This window comes from Oncorhynchus mykiss, chromosome 5 (genome assembly GCF_057628025.1).
Source record: "Oncorhynchus mykiss isolate SJ-2025 chromosome 5, ASM5762802v1, whole genome shotgun sequence".
Taxonomy (NCBI): Eukaryota; Metazoa; Chordata; class Actinopteri; order Salmoniformes; family Salmonidae; genus Oncorhynchus; species Oncorhynchus mykiss.
This window is the reverse complement of record NC_143026.1, coordinates 72,664,189-72,687,727: the sequence shown is the minus strand read 5'-3', so window position 1 is coordinate 72,687,727 and position 23,539 is coordinate 72,664,189. Positions and strand designations below refer to the sequence as shown.

The following is a 23,539-nucleotide window of genomic DNA, read 5'->3' as shown; positions in this document are numbered from 1 at the left end:
CAGTACTTTGGATGACAGAAGTTGTGGGGATTCAACCACAGCGGAACTCAAATATCAAAGCATCTAAATACAGGCGTAACAGAAGGGAGAGAGAAAGAGACTTTTTCGAAATGAAGACATTTTGGTTATAATTTCAGACATTCCTGAAAATTACAGCTATGCTCTTAGAAGGAAAATCAGATTTACAACAAATGAATGCATTTTCCTAGTCATGTATGCAGCCCTTTTTTAATTAATATAAATGACTCACATAATCAGTTTTCATTATGGTTATGAGGAGATGGGCTTACTTTCCCTTAAGCCTGAATGTTCGACACTAACATTACATAGTTGCCATCAAATTCCCATTTTCAGTTTAAGGCACAACAAAACCTTTTTGAGATTGAAGTCCTCATAGAGGTCAGAAATGTCTGTTCGTTTCTGTAAACCTTTCAACAATATTACAGAGAGCATTGCCAATGACTAGCATTCAGAGTATATAATTTTACTTTGTCTTCTTGCTTTTTGACTTTTTATTCTTCCCTCCAGCTTTGGATGCCTCATCCTGCAAAACAATAAAAGAACATTGAATAAAAGAGAAAAGACGAAGAGTACCACTTCATGACAAAGCTGAAAAACATACAGTAATTATCCTCAACCAGTGAGTTGTTTACCTTATAATCAGCGTATTAGATGTATACGCCTTCAGTGTAGTTGCATAGCAAATGACTACCAATGTTTCACCTCAATACACATATTCCCCTAATCTGAATCAGGAAATGAGATGTGACCATCATGTTGCATTCATTATTCCACAAGACCACATTGGCCAGACAACTCGCTGAACGAGGGAGAGCTTGGTTTGTTGTTTTGGAAAGCTTTGAAAGTCTGAAGAAGTGTTCTATTGAAAAAGTGTCACAGCCGGCCATGACCGTGAGACCCATGAGGCGGCGTACAATTGGACCAGCGTCGTCCGGGTTAGGGGAGGGTTTGGCCGGACAGCATTTCCTTATCTCATCGTGCTCTAGCGACTCCTTGTGGCGAGCCGTGTGCCTGCTAACTGAATTTGGTCGTTAGTTGGACTCTGACACATTGGTTATGCTGGCTTTCGGGTTTAAGCGAGGAGCGCGTCAAGAAGCAGTGCGGCTTGGCAGGGTTGTATTTTGGAGGACGCATGGCTTTTGACCGTTGCCTCTCCCTAGTCCATAGGGGAGTTGCAGCGATGAGACAAGACTAACTACCAATTGGATATCACGAAATCGGGAAGAAAAAGGGGTAAAAAAATGTATTCAAATATACAGTGCCTTAGGAAAGTATTCAGACCCCTTGACTTTTTCCACATTTTGTTACAATACAGCCTTATTCTAAAATGGATTAAATAAATAAAATCATGAGCAATCTACACACAATACCCCATAATGACAACGCGAAAACAGGTTTTTTGAAATTTCTGCAAATTTATAAAACATTTACACAGAAATACCTTATTTACATAACTATTCAGACCCTTTGCTATGAGACTCGAAATTGAGCTCAGGTTCATCCTGTTTCCATTGATTATTCTTGACATGTTTCAACAACTTGATTGGAGTCCACCTGTGGTAAATTCTATTGATTGGACATGATTTGGAAAGGCACATACCTGTCTATATAAGTTCCCACAGCTGACAGTGCATGTCAGAGCAAAAACCAAGCAACGAGGTTGAAGGAATTGTCCGTAGAGCAGGATTGTTGTCGATTGTTGTCGAGGCACATATCTGGGGCAGGGTACCAAACAATATTTGCAGCATTTAAGATCGCCAAGAACACAGTGGCCTCCATCATTCTTAAATATAATAAGTTTGGAACCACCAACACTCTTCCTAGAACTGGCCTCCCAGCCAAACTAAGCAATCAGGGGAGAAGGGCCTTGGTCAGGGAGGTGACCAAGAACCCAATGGTCACTCTGACAGAGCTCTAAAGTTCCTCTGTGGAGATGGGAGAACCTTCCAGAAGGACAACCATCTCTGAAGCACTCCGCCAATCAGGCCTTTATGGTAGACTGGCCAGACGCAAGCCACTCCTCAGTAAAAGGATGACAGCCAGCTTGAAGTTTGCCAAAAGGCACCTCAAACCCTCAGACCATGAGAAACAAGATTATCTGGTCTGATGAAACCAAGATTAAACTCTTTGGTCTGAATGCCAAGCGTCACGCCTGGAGGAAACCTGGAACCATCCCTATGGTGAAGCATTGTTGTAGCAGCATCATGCTGTGGGGATGTTTTTCAGAGGCAGGGACTGGGAGACTTGCCAGGATCGAGACAAAGATGAACGGAGCTAAGTACAGAGAGATCCTTGATGAAAACCTGCTCCAGTGTGCTCAGGACCTCAGAATGGGGCAAAGGTTCACCTTCCAACAGGACAACGACCCTAAGCACACAGCCAAGATAAAGCAGGAGTGGCTTCGGGACAAGTCTCTGAATGTCCAGACCTGAACCCAATCGAACATCTCCAGAGAGACTTGAAAATAGCTGTGCAGCAACACTCCCCATCCAACCTGACAGAGCTTGAGAGGATCTGCAGAGAAGAAAGGGAGAAACTTTCCAAATCAGGTGTGCCAAGCTTGTAGTGTTATAACCATGAAGACTCGAGGCTGTAATCGCTGCCAAAGGTGCTTCAACAAAGTACTGAGTAAAGGGTCTGAATACTTATGTAAATGTGATATTTCAGTTTTTTCTTTAAATAGAAATGAGCAAACATTTCTAAAAAACTGTTTTTGCTTTGTCAATATGGGTTATTGTGTGTAGATGACTGAGGGAAAAAAGACAATTGAATCAATTTTAGGAACGTATCAAAAAAGTGGAAAAAGTCAACGGGTCTGAATACTTTCACTCTCACACACACACACACACACACACACACACACACACACACACACACACACACACACACACACACACACACACACACACACACGTTCAAAGGTTTGGGGTCACTTAGACATTTCCTTGTTTTTGAAAGAAAAGCACATTTTTCATCCATTAAAATAACATCAAATTGATCAGAAATACAGTGTAGACATTGTAAATGTTGTAAATGACTATTGTAGCTGGAAGTGGCAGATTTGTTATGGAATATCTACATAGGTGTACAGATGCCCATTATCAGCAACCATCACTCATGTGTTCCAATGGCACGTTGTGTTAGCTAATCCAAGTTTATAATTTTAATATGCTAATTGATCATTAGAAAACCCTTTTGCAATTTTGTTAGCACAGCTAAAAACTGTTGTTCTGATTAAAGAAGCAATAAAACTGGCCTTCTTTAGACTAGTCGAGTATCTGGAGCATCAGCATTTGTGGGTTTGATTACAGGCTCAAAATGGCAAGAAACAAAGTACTTTTTTCTGAAACTCATCAGTCTATTCTTGTTCTGAGAAATGAAGGCTATTCCATGCGAGAAATTGCCAAGAAACTGAAAATCTCGTACAACGCTGTGTACTACTCCCTTCACAGAACAGCGCAATCTGGCTCTAACTAGAATAAAAAGAGGAGTGGGAGGCCCCGGTGCACAACTGAGCAAGAGGACAAGTTCATTAGAGTGTCTAGTTTGAGAAACAGATGCCTCACAAGTCCTCAACTGGCAGCTTCATTAAATAGTACCCACAAAACACCAGTCTCAACATCAACAGTGAAGAGGCAACTCTGGGATGCTGGCGTTCTTGGCAGAGTTGCAAAGAAATAACAAGAAAAGATTAAGATGGGCAAAAGAACAGACACTGGACAGAGGAACTGCATCCCGGAGTCACCTCTTCACTGTTGACGTTGAAACTGGTGTTTTGTAGTTAAACATCATTCAGTTTAACTGAATCCGCTCTGACCTTGTCCCACTTTCCATAAATAAATAACATTTGTTTCAGATAAGTAGAGGAGAAAGTTTCCATTAGACTTTCAGATTAGATTCTATGTATATGCCTGCTTATGTCAAAAGCGTCCAACAACGAGGAACGTAAAAACAATTCCCCATCAAGCTTGATATTACAAACAAACATTTAAACTTATATATAGATGGAAGATACATTTTGCACACAGTATTCATTTTGAATTACTTCCAAGGTCTTGTTCAACATTCAGACTAAAGTCACTAAATGTATATACTTTAGTGTGGATGTTACGGATACCAGTATCCTGTGTGTGTATCCTGTGTGTGTGTGTTTCTTTTCTCTCCTTCTCCCCTCACAGGTGAAAATCATCACTCCCCAATCAGTCACCAATCCAATCATCAATCAGAAGACACACCTCCTCCTGTTTCCTACCCAATCACAGTTCCTTTCCCTTGGTTTAAAAACCCCATCAGTTGTTTGCTCTAGAGCGCAATCTCTCTGTAAATGCCATGTTTGTAGATCTCTGTGTTTCACGCTCTCTTTGTGTATTAACCTCTCTTTTGTTTGAGCACCCCCATAGCACTTTGTCATCACCTGTGAGTATTGTTTTTGGTTATGGTGTTTGTTTGATTGCTGGTGGGAAAAGGGGGAAACAAGACAAGTCGCCCATGGGCATACACTACCCGTAGGTAGACTTTGTTAAATACACTAGTTAGAACTGGGCGGACCACCCACTGCATTTTTGGTTAGTTAGCTGTTGTTAAAATAGGCTAGTCTAGCTTAGGGGTGTTTTGAATACTTATTGTTTCTTTCCTTGGGTCCAGCTCAGCCCCTTTTCCTGCTCCCCCCATTACCGTGTGTTTACAAGTAAACCTTGAGTTTGACGGTAGATTTCAGTTGTCGTAGTTATTTCGTTCTCACTTTTACTTTGTCACTATTATAATTTGCATGAGTTATGTTACGGGTCTCATTACCATCCCCCCCCTAGACTGTCGGGCCAAAAGGGATTCGTAACAGTGGCCTTATGCCAAACTTGGACACATTACTAATAGGGAGAAAGGGTCTCACCGCAGAGGATGCGTATCCCTCCTGGACCAGGATGTTCCTGGCAGAGTTGTTGATATGTTTGAAACGGTCTGGACCCAGCAGGATCCCTCCATACCAGCGAGACACAACCACCAGCACATTCCGCACATCCAGGATCTGAGGAAGAACAACAGAGTGGTGTTGACACAGAGGCACATGATGGATGTGGTAGCTACAGTATGTGTGGATGCTGATGATCGGTTTGGCATAGACTCAAATCACATGACAGATATGAATCACAAATAATGGCTGTTTGGGAATGATTATAAAACTGATGTTAAGCAATAAAGAGAGGCATACAGACATGTTTTCTTCTCCCAAGATAAAGACATCAGCATACAGAGAAAATTGTTGCGCAAGGATTGCTCTCACGGCAAAATATAGATAACAGACTTAATAGCTGGTATCTTCCCTTAACAGATGATTTATGTCAACAAGTGTGCTTGGAGATTTGGATGAGCAACATTCTGGTCACTGGTCCATGTACCCAAGCACCTCCTCATGTGTCATATCAAAGAGGATGTGACAATTAGCAAGACGATTGAAAGACCACAGGGGATGACTAGTGAACACCCCCTGGAAGCCTGATTTCACCTTTGCAGTTGACACAGGATGCATCATAAAGAATAAGCCTTTATCCAGGAGAATATCTGCCTCGGTCCCTCCGCTGTCAATCAACAGCCCTCTACGCAGCAGGGGAGAATTTGGCTATGGGAGACAACGCCAATGCCATCTTTCTATTTACTGTAATAATAAATGTCTCCCTTTATTCTCTGCTCCGCACTTCACATTCGTACTGCCAAAATGAGTAAATGCTAAATTCAAAACGAAGAAGGGGTCTGAGAGGAAAATATATGAGAGAAAAACAGATTAAGAATCAGCCCTCAAAGTAAATTGCCTGTCAGTGTTGAGAGGTTCAAGTAGAACATTAATCAGAATCTTACCCAAAAGCACCTGGGTGGTAGTGGTGGGGGTGAGCATTAGACTGAAGGCTCTTCTCTTCACTTGTTAGGTCAGATTCAGTAACAATGGAAGAATGATGACATAGTCAGGTCCAAAATTATTGGCACCCTTGAGAAAGATGAGCGAAAAAGACTATAAAATAATTCAAAAACAGTTATATTGTATGCTCAATAAATTGGGTATTTTTGTTTTTATACTAATAAAATTGCTCAAAGAAAGAGATTTTGTTTAACAAGTAATATTTTTTTACTCAAGGTAGGGGCCAAAATGATTGACACCCTGTTTATAAATACCTTTTAATACATTTCTAAAATGTATTATGAGTTGGAGAACATATTGGGAAGGATCCTAGACCATTCCGCCATACAGAATCTTTCCAGATCCTTGATATCCTTTGTCTGCGGTTATGGACTGTCCTCTTCAATTCAAACCACAGGTTTTCAATGGGGTTCAAGTCCGAAGACTGAGATGGCCATTGCAAAATGTAAATTATAAATTGGGTAGTTCAAGCCCTAAATGCTATTTAAGCAATAAGGCACAAGGAGGTGTGGTATATGGCCAATATACCACTAAGGGCTGTTCTTATGCACAACGTAACAAGGAGGGCCTGGATACAGCCCTTAGCCGTGGTATATTGGCCATATACCTCAAACCCCCAAGGTGTCTTATTGCTATTATAAACTGGTTACCAATGTAATTAGAGCAATACAAATTAATATTTTGTCATACCTGTGATATATAGTCTGATATACCACGGCTGTCAGCCAATCAGCATTCAGGGATCGAACCACCCAGTTTATAATGCTTAATTAACCATTTCTTTGTGGATTTTGATTTGTGCTTGGGGTTATTGTCTTGCTGGAAGATCCACTTGCAGCCAAGTGTCAGCCTCTTGGCTAGAATGTCCTGCTACTTGGTAAAGTTGATGATGTCGTTGACCTTAACAAGGGCCAAAGCACCAGGGTATGCAAAATAGCCCTAGAACATCAAAGATCCGCCACCATATTTTACAGTAGGTATGAGGTACTTTCTGTATACTTCCATTTTTCGACACCACTGGTGTTTGTGGCCAAAGAGCTCATGTCATCTGAACCTAGCACCGTCTGGAGTTTGATAAACGGCATTGGCACTCTGATTGGAACATGTGCTATGGTCATAAATCGGTCTCCATTGAACAGACTCAGTGCAACCTATAATCCAAAATCAGATTGTCCAGAGCATAGATAGAACAACGTCCTGTGGGGTTCAGGATGAACCGTTCAGCTCAGTACAAATTCCTCTCAAGATGTCTTATCCCACTCAGACAGACATTGCTATTGTTTTTGAAAAGGGGCTACCATCAAAGGCAGATTAATCTGAGAAACTTGTAAACAAGACTCTGGACTCCAGCAGAGAAATCCAATGAGACATTTCACTGTGGTGCACTCGTAGTCTGACATTTGGCATTCTTGCAAGCTGATGTTGTGGATGAATACGAATGCATGAAAACGATTTGATTGTTAAAGCCTCAGTCTGTACCCACTAATATTGACTGAAACAGGAATGAATGCTTGCTTGAATTATGTATAGTCATGAGTACTCGAATGGACATCAAAGATCAATCTTTAACAAGATATAAAAAATAAATAAAATAAAATACTATAAAACGATTTGGTGGAATGTGTTTTGTGGCTGTCCGAACGGGCAAGTACATGTTTTTCTTAAAGTCAATGTTAATTTGCTTTGACTCTAGTGTTCCATTTGTACATGTGCATTAGCGGGTCACAACAAAAACGAAACCAACTTCAAGCCAAGCATCACACCGTTCTTCTCCCTAAATTCCCTTTCCCCTCCGTGTCTCGTTCACTCAATTGCATTCCAGCCACTCCCTGCGCACACAAGCTCCCGGTAGGCCTACACAAATAAATGGCTATAAAAAAGTATGTAACTGATGAGTCCTAGGGTTGCCAACTGTCCCGTATTAGCCGGGATGTTCCTTATATTGCGCTAAATTGGTTTGTCCCATACGGGACCCCTCTTGTCCTGTATATTCATCCAATCACAGTATAGTGTAAACGTGCCAATTCCTGCAAAGTAATTTCTGTTGTTGTTCGGTCGGTTTGGCAGATCAAGGAAATATGGACAAACCTGCAAAAAAGAAAAGACTGTGCAGCTACAACAAACAATGTGAAGTAAAAAAAGACGTGGGTTAAGCCGGTCAGTGGTGACTCGACGAAAGCTTTCTGTACTGCATGTCGTCGGGAATTATCAATTGGCCATGGAGGGGAGAATGACCTAACTCAGCATGCATCCACAGAAATGCACAAGAAGGCCCCCTAGCTAAAGGTGCTAGCAATATCGGTGCATTCTTCTTGATGTCTACTGCGGAAACTAACAGAATTGGAAAGCACCACTCCGTTTACCAGTTATTGAGCAGTGCCAACAGTTGCATTCTGAAAGCTAATTACATAGCGTATAATGCCTGCGTTCAGCTCTCAGTGGATATTGAGACAATTGTTTTAATGAGCTACAGCCACGTATCAGTATCTGCTTCCCGAAGAGAGGAACTGCGTGAGGAACTGCATGCATTCTTCACCTTTGTTCACATTGAGTGGCGTGAAATTCTGCGACATGTTTGCACACGATGGCTCGCTCTTCATCCAGCTTTCGATCGTCTCCTGCAAAGCTGGCCAGGTCTTACTTCATACTTTAGGTCCCTTGAGGAGACCTGTCCTGTGGCACTGAAGAGTATTTTTGAGTATGAAGAAAAAACAGAAGTAGCTGAGATGTATCTGTGCCTTTTCCACAATGTGGGGGGTGTTTATGACCAACTCGTAAACGCTCTGCATCACAGATGTTTACGAGGAAGTCCAAAAGTTCAAAATTAAGATTCTTCAGCGGAAACAGGACAGCGTTTTTGGATACCAGACCAAGCAGCTGATGGACAAACAATTGTCATCAAAGGTCCAAGCAGCAACAGGACTTTGTGAAGTTCTATGACGCTGTCATTACATACATTGATAAGTGGTTTGATTTCTCACCGGAAAATGTAAATGGTGAAACTGAAACCGATCGGCCTCTATGAGGAGCTCTCCTTCACTGACCTAGAGTCAGTATGGACCAACTCTATGAGGAGCTCTCCTCCACTGACCTGGAGCAGGTGGTGGTGGCCCTCAAAATGACACAGTCAGTATGGACCAACTCTATGAGGAGCTCTCCTTCACTGACCTGGAGCAGGTGGTGGTGGCCCTCAAAATGACACAGTCAGTATGGACCAACTCTATGAGGAGCTCTCCTTCACTGACCTGGAGCAGGTGGTGGTGGCCCTCAAAATGACAGAGACATTCCGTATGGACCAACTCTATGAAGAGCTCTCCTTCACCGACCTGGAGCAGGTGGTGGTTGCCCTCAAAATGACAGAGACAGTCAGTATGGACCAACTCTATGAAGTGTTGTGCTAGCCGGGAGGAAATACAGAAAGCCAGACAGGATACCACAAAATCCACCAGTGAGAAGTGGATGTCAGTTTTCCAAAACCTAGGGAAAGCCAACTTGATCAACATGTTCAGGATTGTCTCATTTGTCCTCAGTGTGCTAGGCTCAAATGCTTTTGTAGAGGATTTTCTCTCTGATGACCATTACATGGTCAGACTCAATAAACAGATGCAGCACAGAGCTGATCAAAAATGAACTTCAAATATCTGTGAACTGTGACTTGTCATGTAAGGACTTCTCTCTGGCTATGCAAAAGGACAAAGGACTGCTTGAATCAGTCAAGTGCAGCAAAAAAATAAGTAGACTTGTTGTGACTCATACCCCTTTTTTCCATTTTAAATGTTGTTGTTTTTTTGCTGTAAAGGCCCAAATTGTGATTTCTTTGATCATTCATTTTGAGGTTTACTCACATAAGTTTACATAATGATACAGTAAGTAAAGCTATAGACTAAATGGAATATACAAATGTTTTGCCTTTCCAATTGAATACGAATATACACTGTATATTCATTCATTCACACAACACCATACCCACACCGCCGTGGCACCGTGCACTGGCACGCCACCTTTGTCCCTTATTTGGTAGTGAGAAAGTTGGCAACCCTACCGATGACATACACAAGCTACATTCCTTACCAAATGACAAAAGTTTTATCACAAATTCAAAATGGACTGGTTGACGGAAGTAGGAAAATATGTTCCACAACAAGCTGCAGTTTTGGAATAGCACCACAACGATTATGTTAGGTCAGAGCCAAGTCACATAAAAACACAGCTATTTTTTCAGCCACAAAAATCAGAAATAGAGATACAATTATTCACTAACCTTTGATGATCTTCATCAGATGACACTCATAGGACTTCATGTTACACAATACATGTATGCTTTGTTCGATAAAGTTCATTTTTATATAAAAAAAATCTCAGTATACATTAGCGCGTTATGTTCAGTAGTTCCAAAAACATCCAGTGATTTTGCAGAGAGCCATATCAATTTACAGAAATACTCATCAGAAATGTTGATGAAAATACAAGTGTTATACATGGAACTTTAGATACACTTCTCCTTAATGCAACCGCTTTGTCAGATTTACAGTTTTTTTAACGGAAAAAGCAAACCATGCAATAATCTGAGTACGGCGCTCAGAGCCCAAACAAGCCAAAAAGATGTCCGCCATATTGTGCAGTCAACAGAAGTCAGAAATAACATTATAAATATTCACTTACCTATGATGATCTTCATCAGAATGCACTCCCAGGAATCCCAGTTCCACAATAAATGTTTGTTTTGTTCGACAATGTCCATCGTTTATGTCCAAATAGCTCCTTTCGTTAGCGCGTTTTGGTAAACAAATCCAAACTCACGAAGCGCGTTCACTAGGCGCAAACGAAAAGTAAAAAAGTTTCGTTACAGTCCGTAGAAACATGTCAAATGAAGTATAGAATCAATCTTTAGGATGTTTTAACATAAATCTTCAATAATGTTCCAACCGGAGAATTCCTTTGTCTGTAGAAAAGCAATGGAACAGAGCTCACTCTCACGTGAACGAGCTTCACGAGCTCAAGGCATTCTGGCAGACCTCTGACTCATTCCCCTATAATTCGCCCCCACTTCACATTAGAAGCATCAACCAAGGTTCTAAAGGCTGTTGACATCTAGTGGAAGCCTTAGGAAGTGCAACATGACGAATATCCCACTGTATCTTCAATAAGGAATGAGTTAAAAAATGACCAACCTCAGATTTCCCACTTCCTGGTTGGATTTTTTTCTCAGGTTTTTGCCTGCCATAGGAGTTCTGTTATACTCACAGACATCATTCAAACAGTTTTAGAAACTTCAGAGTTTTTTTCTATTAAAATTCTCATATAATATGCATATATTAGCAACTGGGACTGAGTAGCAGGCAGTTTACTCTGGGCACCTTATTCATCCAAGCTACTCAATACTGCCCCCAGCCATAAGAAGTTAAAAATAAAACATTTGTTTTAAAGACTGTAAAAATGAGTCTCTGCTTGCCACTCAGCATCCCGCTTGCCACTCAGCATCGAGTAAATCGGTCTTCTCACGAAAATGTCTGTAGCATCCTTACGTTTTGACATAAAAACCATTATGGAAAGAAGAGACTCTCACGATGGTGTTCTCTGTTTTACTCAGTGGTGGGCCATCAGGGCCAGCAAGGCCTTTCTCTGCTGGCCTAAACATCATCACAATATATATATTTTTTAAAATATATTTTCCCACAAATATGTATTAAATTATTCCCCAGAGTAAGAGTTATACTCTTCATTTCATAGCTTTCCTCTTGGTTGCACTGCTTCCAGCCCCAGGTTGAGATTTGGAGGGCTGGTCTTTATGTTAGATCTTTTATCCAATCATATTCAGCCATCATGTGTTGCCAGTGGTCTAAAATCTGCCCCCAGGCCTTCAGAATCAACAGTGCGGGCGCTTGTAGCTTAAAGTGAATGGAAATTAAAATGTAGTGTCAACCAATCAGCTTTAGAGTTGGCTATAGTACGCCTGCTGGCTGGCTCCAGTGTTACACAGGAGCCAGCTAGCAGGTGTAGTGCGTGCACGTCTTTTGATTGGATTACCAATATTGAGAGGCAGGTCCTATATGGGCAGGTCTATGCAGAACCTCAGAACTAGGAAACTGAATTTGATAAACAAATTAATTTGCGTACTACTAAGCTGTTTTTTCAACCCACAATGGCGGAAGGAGAAGATATCGATTTGGTCGAGGATATAATTATAACTCCATTCTCAAGACAAACTTTTCAAGGAAAGTTAGACATTGTCAGGAGAGGTCGACGCTGACGCTACAAAGCCTGTCACAGGCGGGAAAGGGGTTTGTTCGCCACTTTCAAAGTTCCAACTACGAGCGCTATCAATGGCTCACAGGCTCCGAGAAGCACTGCAAACTGTACTGCTGGGAATGCCTATTATTTGCAAGTGATCGATTTGGTGTTTGGAGCCACACTGGCTTTGCAAACTTGAGTTGTCTAACCAAGGCAGCAACGAGACACCAAAGTACGGCTGGGCACTTACAAGCAATGGTGCTTTTGAAAACTTTTGGGAACACCCGAGTGGATCTATAAAATAAAAATTTCAATTTCAAGGTGACGCAACGCCTGGTTATACTGCGTTTCTGTCTAAATGTATAGTGTCTAGAGCCATGGCATCATAATGATGGTAATAAGAGGTGGATTAATTCGGCTGGGACTGTGTAGGACTTCACTGAAGGCCCAGGCCCCAGGCCCACGGCACGCCACTGGTTTAACTCTATGACCCCCACAAGTGTCATGGAACTTGTCTGAAGGTAACCCGTACGTTAAAAAAAAGATAGTGTGTGTATATATATATATATATATATAAGTGTGTGTATATATATATATATATATATATGTGTGTGTATATATATATATATATATATATATATATATATGAGAAGATATATGTATACACACACACACACAGTGCATTCGACCCCTTAACTTTTTACACATTTTATTACGTTACAGCCTTATTCTAAAATGAATTAAATAATGTTTCTCCCCCTCATCAATCTACACACAAAACCCCTTAATGACAAAGGAAAAACAGTAAGTATTTTTGCAAATTTATAAAAAATGAAACAGAAATACCTTATTTACATAATTATTCAGACCCTTTGCTATGAGACTCTAAATTAAGCTCAGGTGCATCCTGTTTCCATTGATCATCCTTGAGATGCTTCTACAACTTGATTGGAGAACCTGTGGTAAATTCTATTGATTGGACATGATTTAGAAAAGGCACACACCTCTCTATATAAAGGTCCCACAGTTGACAGTGCATGTCAGAGCAAAACCAAGCCATAAGGTCGAAGGAATTGTCAGTAGAGCTCCGAGGCAGGATTGTGTAGAAGCAGAGATCTGGGGAAAGGTACCAAAATAATTCTGCAGCATTGAAGGTCCCCAAGAACACAGTGGCCTCCATCATTCTTAAATGTAAGACGTTGGCCAAACTGAGCAATTGCGGGAGAAGGGCCTTGGCCAGGGAGGTGACCAAGAATCCGATGTTCACTCTGACAGCGCTCCAGAGTTTCTCTGTGGAGATGGGAGAACCTTCCAGAAGGACAACCATCTCTGCAGCACTCCACCAAGCAGGCCAGAAAGAAGCCACTCCTAAGGGATGTTTTTCAGAGGCAGAGACTGGGAAACTAGTCAGGATCAAGGGAAAGATGAACGGAGCAAAGTACAGAGTGATCCTTGATGAAAACCTGCTCCAGAGCAGGACTCTTGGAAGATTATTCCAAATTGGGACTAAAAGAGATCCAAATGAAATTAAATAAAATCCAGAGCGCTCAGGACCTCAAACTGGGGCGAAGGTTCACCTTCCAACAGGACAACGACCCTAAGCACACAGCCAAGACAATGCAGGAGTGGCTTTGTATTTTTTTTTTTATAAATTTGCCTAAACTTCTAAAAAACTGTTTTTGCTTTGTCATTATGGGGTATTGTGTGTAGATGGATTTGGGCAAAAAAACAATAATCCATTTTTAGAAAAAGCTGTAATGCAACAAAATGTGGAAAAAGTCAAGGGGTCTGAATACTTTCCGAATGCACTGTGTTTCCTCAGCTTTCTTATCTCCAAGATATAGGACAAACACTGCAAAACCTTGATTCTTACGATTCATTTTTTGACTGTCTTTTTTGCCAATTATTAATGTTTTTCAATGCGTTTCTCTGGGCTTTAGTAGTAAAGGCCAAATTCTATATTTGATCAAATCTTTTTTTTCATTCAAAAAGTCATAGTATGACCATTTCTTTTTATTTCACCTTTATTTAACCATAGTATGACCATCTTAAAACAATTCCATATGACTAGCGTACAGGGGGTGTACTTGTACATCAAGCTGCCTCACGCTACAGAAACAGGACATAGGCTCCTGCCAAGGCTTGTTCATGGCTACTTATCAAAGTGAATCTTAAATAGGATATATTGTACATTACCTTGGACTTAAGATTATATTCAAGTTATAAACAGGAGAGGGTCAGTGTACCTCAAGACCACAGAGGGTTGGTTTGAAAACGTAAAATGGGTCCTTGAGGCATAAGGCAACCGTGTGAATACTGAATGAAGCACTAGAGGGTACGGAGCAAAGTGGACATAGATCAAAGCACCTGTAGTAAGTGAAGCAGTCGTCCTCCCGCTGCGGTCTCTCCATCATCCTCACAGTCCTGCAGGAAACTCTGCTTTTCTTCACAATATATCCTACAATACAGAGAATATAGGTTGTAGTTGGTTGAGACTTTTAGTATGAGAATGTACTTAAACTGCATGTCTCCTTGAAGGAAACTTTTCAATTCTCTGAATGTCAGCATCTCCTGTTGGGTTAATGACCACCCAGAAAGCATCAAGCATCTTATAAAGGCTCAATGTAACTCATTAAACCTAGCCTACTTACAGTACACACATTGTCAAATAACAATTGATTAACTGTGATTAGAGATCTCACCATACCTTCTCTGCTATGCAATCTGGTTTAAGAGCTGGTCATGGGTGCACCTCAGCCACGTTCAAGGTCCTAAACGATATCTTAACCGCCATCGATAAGAAACATTACTGTGCAGCCGTATTCATTGATCTGGCCAAGGCTTTCGACTCTGTCAATCACCACATCCTCATCGGCAGACTCAACAGCCTTGGTTTCTCAAATGATTGCCTCGCCTGGTTCACCAACTACTTCTCTGATAGAGTTCAGTGTGTCAAATCGGAGGGTCTGTTGTCCGGACCTCTGGCAGTCTCTATGGGGGTGCCACAGGGTTCAATTCTTGGACCGACTCTCTTCTCTGTAAACATCAATGAGGTCGCTCTTGCTGCTGGTGAGTCTCTGATCCACCTCTACGCAGACGACACCATTCTGTATACTTCCGGCCCTTCTTTGGACACTGTTAACAACCCTCCAGGCAAGCTTCAATGCCATACAACTCTCCTTCCGTGGCCTCCAATTGCTCTTAAATACAAGTAAAACTAAATGCATGCTCTTCAACCGATCGCTACCTGCACCTACCCGCCTGTCCAACATCACTACTCTGGACGGCTCTGACTTAGAATACGTGGACAACTACAAATACTTAGGTGTCTGGTTAGACTGTAAACTCTCTTTCCAGACCCATATCAAACATCTCCAATCCAAAGTTAAATCTAGAATTGGCTTCCTATTTCGCAACAAAGCATCCTTCACTCATGCTGCCAAACATACCCTTGTAAAACTGACCATCCTACCAATCCTCGACTTTGGCGATGTCATTTACAAAATAGCCTCCAATACCCTACTCAACAAATTGGATGCAGTCTATCACAGTGCAATCCGTTTTGTTACCAAAGCCCCATATACTACCCACCATTGCGACCTGTACTCTCTCGTTGGCTGGCCCTCGCTTCATACTCGTCGCCAAACCCACTGGCTCCATGTCATCTACAAGACCCTGCTAGGTAAAGTCCCCCCTTATCTCAGCTCACTGGTCACCATAGCATCTCCCACCTGTAGCACACGCTCCAGCAGGTATATCTCTCTAGTCACCCCCAAAACCAATGATTTCTTTGGCCGCCTCTCTTTCCAGTTCTCTGCTGCCAATGACTGGAACGAACTACAAAAATCTCTGAAACTGGAAACACTTATCTCCCTCACTAGCTTTAAGCACCAACTGTCAGAGCAGCTCACAGATTACTGCACCTGTACATAGCCCACCTATAATTTAGCCCAAACAACTACCTCTTTCCCAACTGTATTTAATTAATTTATTTATTTTGCTCCTTTGCACCCCATTATTTTTATTTCTACTTTGCACATTCTTCCATTGCAAAACTACCATTCCAGTGTTTTACTTGCTATATTGTATTTACCTTGCCACCATGGCCTTTTTTGCCTTTACCTCCCTTCTCACCTCATTTGCTCCCATTGTATATAGACTTGTTTATACTGTATTATTGACTGTATGTTTGTTTTACTCCATGTGTAACTCTGTGTCGTTGTATCTGTCGAACTGCTTTGCTTTATCTTGGCCAGGTCGCAATTGTAAATGAGAACTTGTTCTCAACTTGCCTACCTGGTTAAATAAAGGTAAAATAAATAAAGAGAGATATAAACCCACTGTGAATATTACAACTTGTTATGTATATTCAAAACTGGATGCTCTACCTGTATGCATAAATATTGTGAGTGGCGCTTGCAATCTTCTTGTTTTCAAACAGCTTGTCAAGAACCATTCTAACCTGAAACACAAAAACAAATCTGTTTGAATTGCCTCCTTTCCTCTAATCATACTCTTAACATTAGAAGTATGGTGGGTACGTCCATCCCTAAAGTACAACTTCTGCATTAAAGACAGAACAGTAGCCCACTCATCTGAGAACTCCTGTGTGGTGCATAAAGATGAGGGTAATCATTGATTCCTCTTCAAACAGATGGCATATCCAACAGAAAGACTAAGATAAAACCCCAAACAGGTTCGGTTGACTCCTACTCTTGACAATATATTAGGTAACTTTATTTCAAAAGTTTGTATAAACAGTTTTCTTATAAAAAAATATAAAAAAATGCCTACTTGTATATTGGGTGGGTAATCGTAATACTGAAAATGTACAGCATGTAAAAAGAGAACCATACAGTTGTGTAATAGTTAACTGTTAATGCTTATGGTACAATGTGCACTGTAATTACATCTACACAGTTCATGTACTCTCCAGGAAATTACATAATTATCACTGTCTAAATTGCAATTGATGGCAGGTTAGATATGTTTAAAGCAGCTCTTTCCATTTTCATCCTGAGGACATTTAGCAGCAGGAGCACTGCCTGAGGATGTTTAGTTTTCCATATTGGAAGCACATTAGCATTGAAACTACATCCTCTCCACATGAGCTTTAACTCACAGCTTCTTCTCTCTCCCAACAGGGTAGCATTGTCTAGCATGATTTAGAAGATTTTAAGGCTTGTGATTTACTTCCCTAACTTGTTCTGTGATGGATGTGAGAATATGAATGTTTTATAGTCAGAAAGAGGAGGGAGACAGGAGAGGGCCAACACAGTACCTGTCTAGGTGTTACCACAGGGGCTAAGTGTGGTTGGAAGGTGCTGCGTCTTTCTGTTATCGTCTCCCCCAGTTTTATAGGAGGTAGTTCCTCATCTACAAAGATTTATAAACACAAAAATAAAAGGCACAAGTAAGAACCAATTAACACTGGATTAACACGTGGGCAGCAAGCACAATTCAGTTTATATACAAAATGTTCCTTTCAGATGCGATTATAATTAAGGCTTAGAAATTACTTGTTTTTTTATTCTTTCTCTATTCAAGAATATGCAGTCAGTGCCATACCACTTGAGTGATTTTCAAAGAGGTGTATATTCTCTTTGTTCAGCTTCAGATTGCGGTAATCAGGAATTTCTACATCCTCCGCCACTTCCTCCTCCTCTGTTGTCATATTTCTCACCTCTGGTTGCTCCACTGTGAGAGAAGTAGAAAGATGGACAGGCTGTGAAATGAATTCAATGTGTATTTGTGATTGTGTATCTTTGTGTCCCATGATGCGTTTGAGTGACTTTGAAGGTCCTTTCTGCCTTGACCATATGCCTAATTTACATGGACACCTACCACGCAGGTCCCATCTTCAGATAATTACCATTGCATGACCGTAAAATGAACAAAATGTTCTAACAATGGGCCTCCCGGGTGGCACAGTGGTTAAGGGCGCTGTACTGCAGTGCTAGCTGTGCCAGCCTGGGTTCACGCCCAGGCTCTGTCGTAACCGGCCGCGACCGGGGGGTCCGTGGGGCGACGCACAATTGGCCTAGCGCTGTTCGGGTTAGGGAGGGTTTGGCCGGTAGGGATATCCTTGTCTCATCGCGCACCAGCGACTCCTGGCGCAGTGTGCGCTAACCAAGGTTGCCAGGTGCACGGTGTTTCCTCCGACACATTGGTGCGGCTGGCTTCCGGGTTGGATGCGCGCTGTGTTAAGAAGCAGTGCGGCTTGGTTGGGTTGTGTATCGGAGGACGCATGACTTTCAACCTTTGTCTCTCCCGAGCCCGTACGGGAGTTGTAGCGATGAGACATGATAGTAGCTACTAAACAATTGGATACCACGAAATTGGGGAGAAAAAGGGGTAAATAATTTTAAAAAATATATTTAAAAAAATTCTAACAAGACAGATAAAGCCAATTAAGAGGGATAAGTAGAACAAGGGTTACTTTGAATGTTAATATACTGATATTTCTGGGAAAAATTATACTGAAAGGTACAGGTGTACTATACGAAAAAGTACATACAGTGCCTTCAGAAAGAAACTACCAAGCCCATAAAGATGACAAGCATACCCATAACATGATGCAGCCACCACCATGCTTGAAAATATGAAAAGTGGTACTCAGTGATGTATTGTATTTGCCCCAAACATAACACTTAGTATTCAGTACAATTTTTTTGCAATATTATTTTAGTGCCTTACTGCAAGCAGGATGCATGTTTTGAAAGCTTCCTTCTTCTCACGTTGTCATTTATGTTAGTATTGTGGTGTAACTACAATGTTGTTGATCCATCCTCAGTTTTCTCCTATCACAGCCATTAAACTCTGTAACAGTTTTAAAAAATCACCATTGGCCTCATGGTGAAATCCCTGAATGGTTTCCTTCCTCTCCGGCAACTGAGTTCGGAAGAGCGCCTGTATTTTTGTAGTGACCGGGTGTATTAATGCATCATCTAAGGTGTAATTAATAACTGCACCATGCTCAAATGAATATTCAACATTATTAAATATATTTTTTATCTATCTATCAATACGTGCCCTTCTTCGCGAACTAGTGGAAAACCTCCCTGGTCTTTGTTGTTGAATCTGTGTTTGAAATTCACTGCTCGACTGAGGGAGCTTACAGATAATTTTACGTGTGTACAGAGATTGGGTAGTCATTTAAAAATCATGTTAAACACTATTTTTGCACAAAGAGTTCAGGCAACTTATGTGCCTTGTTAAGCAAATATTTATTCCTGAACTTATTTAGTCAAGATATTTCAGCTTTTAATTTTTTTAATAATTTGTAAACATTTCTAAAAACATAATCCACTTTGACATTATGTGTAGATTGTGTGTAGATCAGTGACAGAAAATCTCAATTTAATCCATTTTAAATTCAGTTTTTAACAACAAAAATGTGGAAAAAGTCCAGTGGTGTTAATACTTTCTTGAAGGCACTGTACAACTACTATATTAAATATACAACGCATAACCAAATTATGCCGTTGAACTTTATGATGCTATAATGATTATGGAGTCCATGAACATCTACAGTGGGGTCTGAAATGAATGACACCCTTGATAAAGATGAGAAAATATGACTAACAATCATTCAAATACTGAGCTATACTGTATGCTCAACAAATTGGGGAAATTATATTTTTTTATACCAATACAATTGCTGAGAGAAAGAGATTTTGTTTTACAATTAATATATTTTTTTTCTCAAAAAGGTAGGGGTCAAAATGACTGACATCCTTGTTTTTAATACCTTACATTGAGAGGAAAATGGCACTGATCCTTTTTCTAAAATGTTTAATGAGTTGGATAACACATTGGGAGGGATCTTAGACCATTCAATCCATACAAAATCCTTCCAGATCCTTGATATTCCACATCTGCGGTTATGGAATGCCCTCTTTAATTCAAACCACAGGTTTTCAATGGGTTTCACATGCTTTCTAAACAACAGATTAACGACTAACGACTGGTTACTTACGGGTCAGTTTCCAACAATGCAGAGTTAAAGATAAACATAAAAAAATAGAAATAGTGACACAAGGAATAAATACACAGTGAATAATGAAAAAAAACAGAGTAAAAATAACATGGTACTGGTACTTCCAGTATATAGCCAAGTCGATGTGCAGAGGTACAAGTTTGAGGTAGCTATGTACTATATATCCCTTTTTTTGGGTAGGCACAATCATGTTTTAAAACGGTACCAGTTACCTTCAGATTAGTCCCCATTTCATTGTGGATTAATATGTGTTTGTGGTTATTGTTTTACTGGAAGATCCACTTGCGGCCAAGTTTCAGCCCCTGGCAGAGGCAACCAGGTTTATCGCTAAAATGTCCAGATACTAGGTAAAGTTCATGTTGCCATTGACCTTAACAAGGGCCTCAGGACCAGCTATGGCATTATTTTGCTTCCACATCAAAGATCCTCCATCATATTTTACAGTAAGGGGTTCTTTTCTGCTTATGCATTGTCATTTCAACACCAAACCCACCGCTGGTGTGTGTGGCCAAAGAGCTCAACTTTCATGTCATCTGACCAAAGTACCAGTTCCAATTCTTGTGCCAATGCCGTTTAGCAAACTCCAGACATTTACATATGTTAGATGAAATAATAATGTAGGTTTTTGGCCACGCACACCAGTGGTGGGATTGGCATTGAAATGAGAATGCATGAACAGAAATGAACCCCATACCTACTGTAAAATATGCTGGTGGACACAATGTAGCTCAGTATTTGAATGATTTATTTTAAGCAGTCATTTTTGCTCATCTTTATCAAGGGTGTCAATAATTTCAGACCCCACTGTAAAGGCCTTTTCATCAAATAATCCCAAATCACTTCTCTGACAGTTTCTAGATAAGGATGCTTCCACAAGTAAAATGATTGCATTTAGAATAGTAGGAGTTCATTAAAAAGGGGGAAAACTTTGCAATGAGAATACATTTAAATGAAGGTTCGGAGGGCATTAACATCAACCATTTCCCAAATCAGTTGCTCGTTATGGAAGAGGACATAAGCTGCAATTTGAATACAAAATACAATTTTCAACTTGCCTGAATGAATGTGCTCCAAACTGAATGATTTCCTCTAAAGCAAGGATGCTCTGTGATCTATACCCAGCATCTCATTTTCACAGCCTACACATTCTCTGCTTTCTCCCATTTCAGTTGATCATAACAACTGTCCAGAGAGAAAGAACGTAATTACAATGATAGGACTGCATCCATATTGATGGATTCCATAGTTATTAATTGAAATAGTACTAAATTAAAGCACTGTGCTTAATTAGCTAACAAGTTGAACGGCTTTAGAAAACAGTGAAGAGTTAGAATAATATGGTATCCTGTTTTCCTTAGTGTTCAAAAAGGGGAATAAAAGGCATTAAAACTCATCCATTCATAGAAAACAATTTTCAAAGACAATACAACAAACAACCAAATGTACTTCTCTTTCCTCAGCCTCTTTTAAAAAATATTTGACAAAGGTTTCGTCACAGGCTCACAGCACTGAAAGCCATTACTCAGATACTGATCTTAAATTACAGAAACAGGAAAGAGGGCTTTTCATATACCACCCACCAAGTCTTGTGTTCATCTTATCACAATGATGCATGGGAGCACATTGAAGACCTGAATGAAAGACCCCAAGAATTCTGACTGTCATCTCCAAGAAAGGAAAGAGATTGAAATCAAGCTTTCTCAATAGTTTTTCTGTCTGAGCTCATTGGCATTAATATATACCTTTATGAGGAAGGCAATGGGTGCACACTTTCATAATTGGATTTCTGGAGTTGGAAAAAATTATTTATTTACTGCCCTCTAGTGAAAAAATAAAGCATACTATCAATCAGACATGACATGCGATTCTCACCTGTGTCTGTGCTTTGGGATTTCTCCAGAAGGAACTCCCGGACCTTCTCCACCCAGAGGTAGAGGATGCTTTCCCCAGTGTTCGCCCTGTTAGGAAAGACACCACTGGTTAGTTTGATGTCAGTGGAGACATATCTACTCAGAGACATGGGTGAGACAGGGTAATGGACTGTAATCAGCAATACCGCAAGCAAATTTGGCTTCACCATCAGGCAATCCATCTTTAGGTTAGCATTATGATGGAATCCCCTCCATGTTCAGGGATAACTATTCTGTGCTTCATGTACAGTAGTCAGTGATTATGAAATCCACTCACACATAGAGCTCCTCAAGGCTGCTGGACAGGGTCTTTCTATCAGGGCCTCGCAACCATGCTGCACTGCATGAGGAGAGAAGGCAGAATATGTCTCAAATGTTAGTCTTAATAATTAGCTTTTTTTTATGCCTGATACATGTTTATCAGAGGTAGTGTAAGTGTACTGTACTGTAAAACCCAACATGTATACTTACTTTATTTGGTAGACAGGTGGTGCTGCACTCGGGTAATCATGTGGGAGAATGATCTAATTATGGAAATTAAACTCTTGAGTTATTGCTATCATACACTGCTCGGAAACTTTTTAAACACACAAAAATGTAATGAAACAATTACCTGTAAACATGCTTTCAGTTTTGGATAGTCTATATCATCCGTTATTTTGATGCAAAATATTCTTGCTGCTTCATCAATAACACACCATTCGTCACCGTATATGGAGGAAAGTGCCTCGACCTCTTCGATCTGATGAAGAAAATAGTGTAATATTGTGTTATAATAATAATAATGTAGTCATCTAAAATCTATAAGCTTTCTCTCATGTCTGTTTTTATAGTTGAGTCAAATATATAAAAATATGAATCAAAGTACAAAATGGGTCATACTCTCCACTAATGTGAACTTCAGTCATGCCCAGCCCTGAGTTCTGTTCAACAGTAGGGTACTTACTTGAGATTGAAGATCCCCTGCATTCCCAACATCTATGTTTGCCATTAATTTATCCAAAGCAAGTAAGCAGACAAACACTTCAGTTCATACTTAGAAGTAGTAGTGTTACAGCAGTCTATTCGTACAGTGTCAACACAAAATTAGCTCGATAAGAGGCTTGCTTGACATTCTGTATCACCAACTCAGCTGTTGCTCTGACAGGACAACGAACCACCTCCGGGTCAAGGTTTTCACCTACTACCAAAATAAGAGTCCTCATTTGAAACCAGATATATACATCATTGTTTGAAACACATGGTGCAATAAGTGGATTAATTAGCTAAACAAATATTATAGCAATCATCACTCATTTTAAATTCAAGAAATGTAAATCAATGTAAAATTCCATATCAATCACTTTCCCCCTACCGTTTCATCTTTTGAACAAGGACTTAAACTATGAAATGTAATCACCTTTTGACCCGGAAATGGTAGTTTAAATCATGAACGCTTGGTATGAATTACGAAAGGTCCTCTAGCTAGAC

The 23,539-nt window shown here is 40.4% G+C and overlaps 1 protein-coding gene across 1 annotated transcript; it reads right to left on the bottom strand.

Moving 5' to 3' along the window:
* Positions 1-106: 106 nt before the first annotated feature.
* impact (impact RWD domain protein) lies at positions 107-23,165 on the bottom strand. Its single transcript, NM_001160535.2, is given in 11 exon segments — positions 107-544; positions 4,910-5,044; positions 14,528-14,618; positions 16,549-16,622; positions 17,442-17,536; positions 17,729-17,857; positions 22,032-22,117; positions 22,347-22,409; positions 22,541-22,593; positions 22,683-22,811; positions 23,016-23,165. Coding segments are annotated over 11 exon segments (960 nt in total). The 5' UTR covers positions 23,061-23,165; the 3' UTR covers positions 107-484.
* Positions 23,166-23,539: the final 374 nt, after the last annotated feature.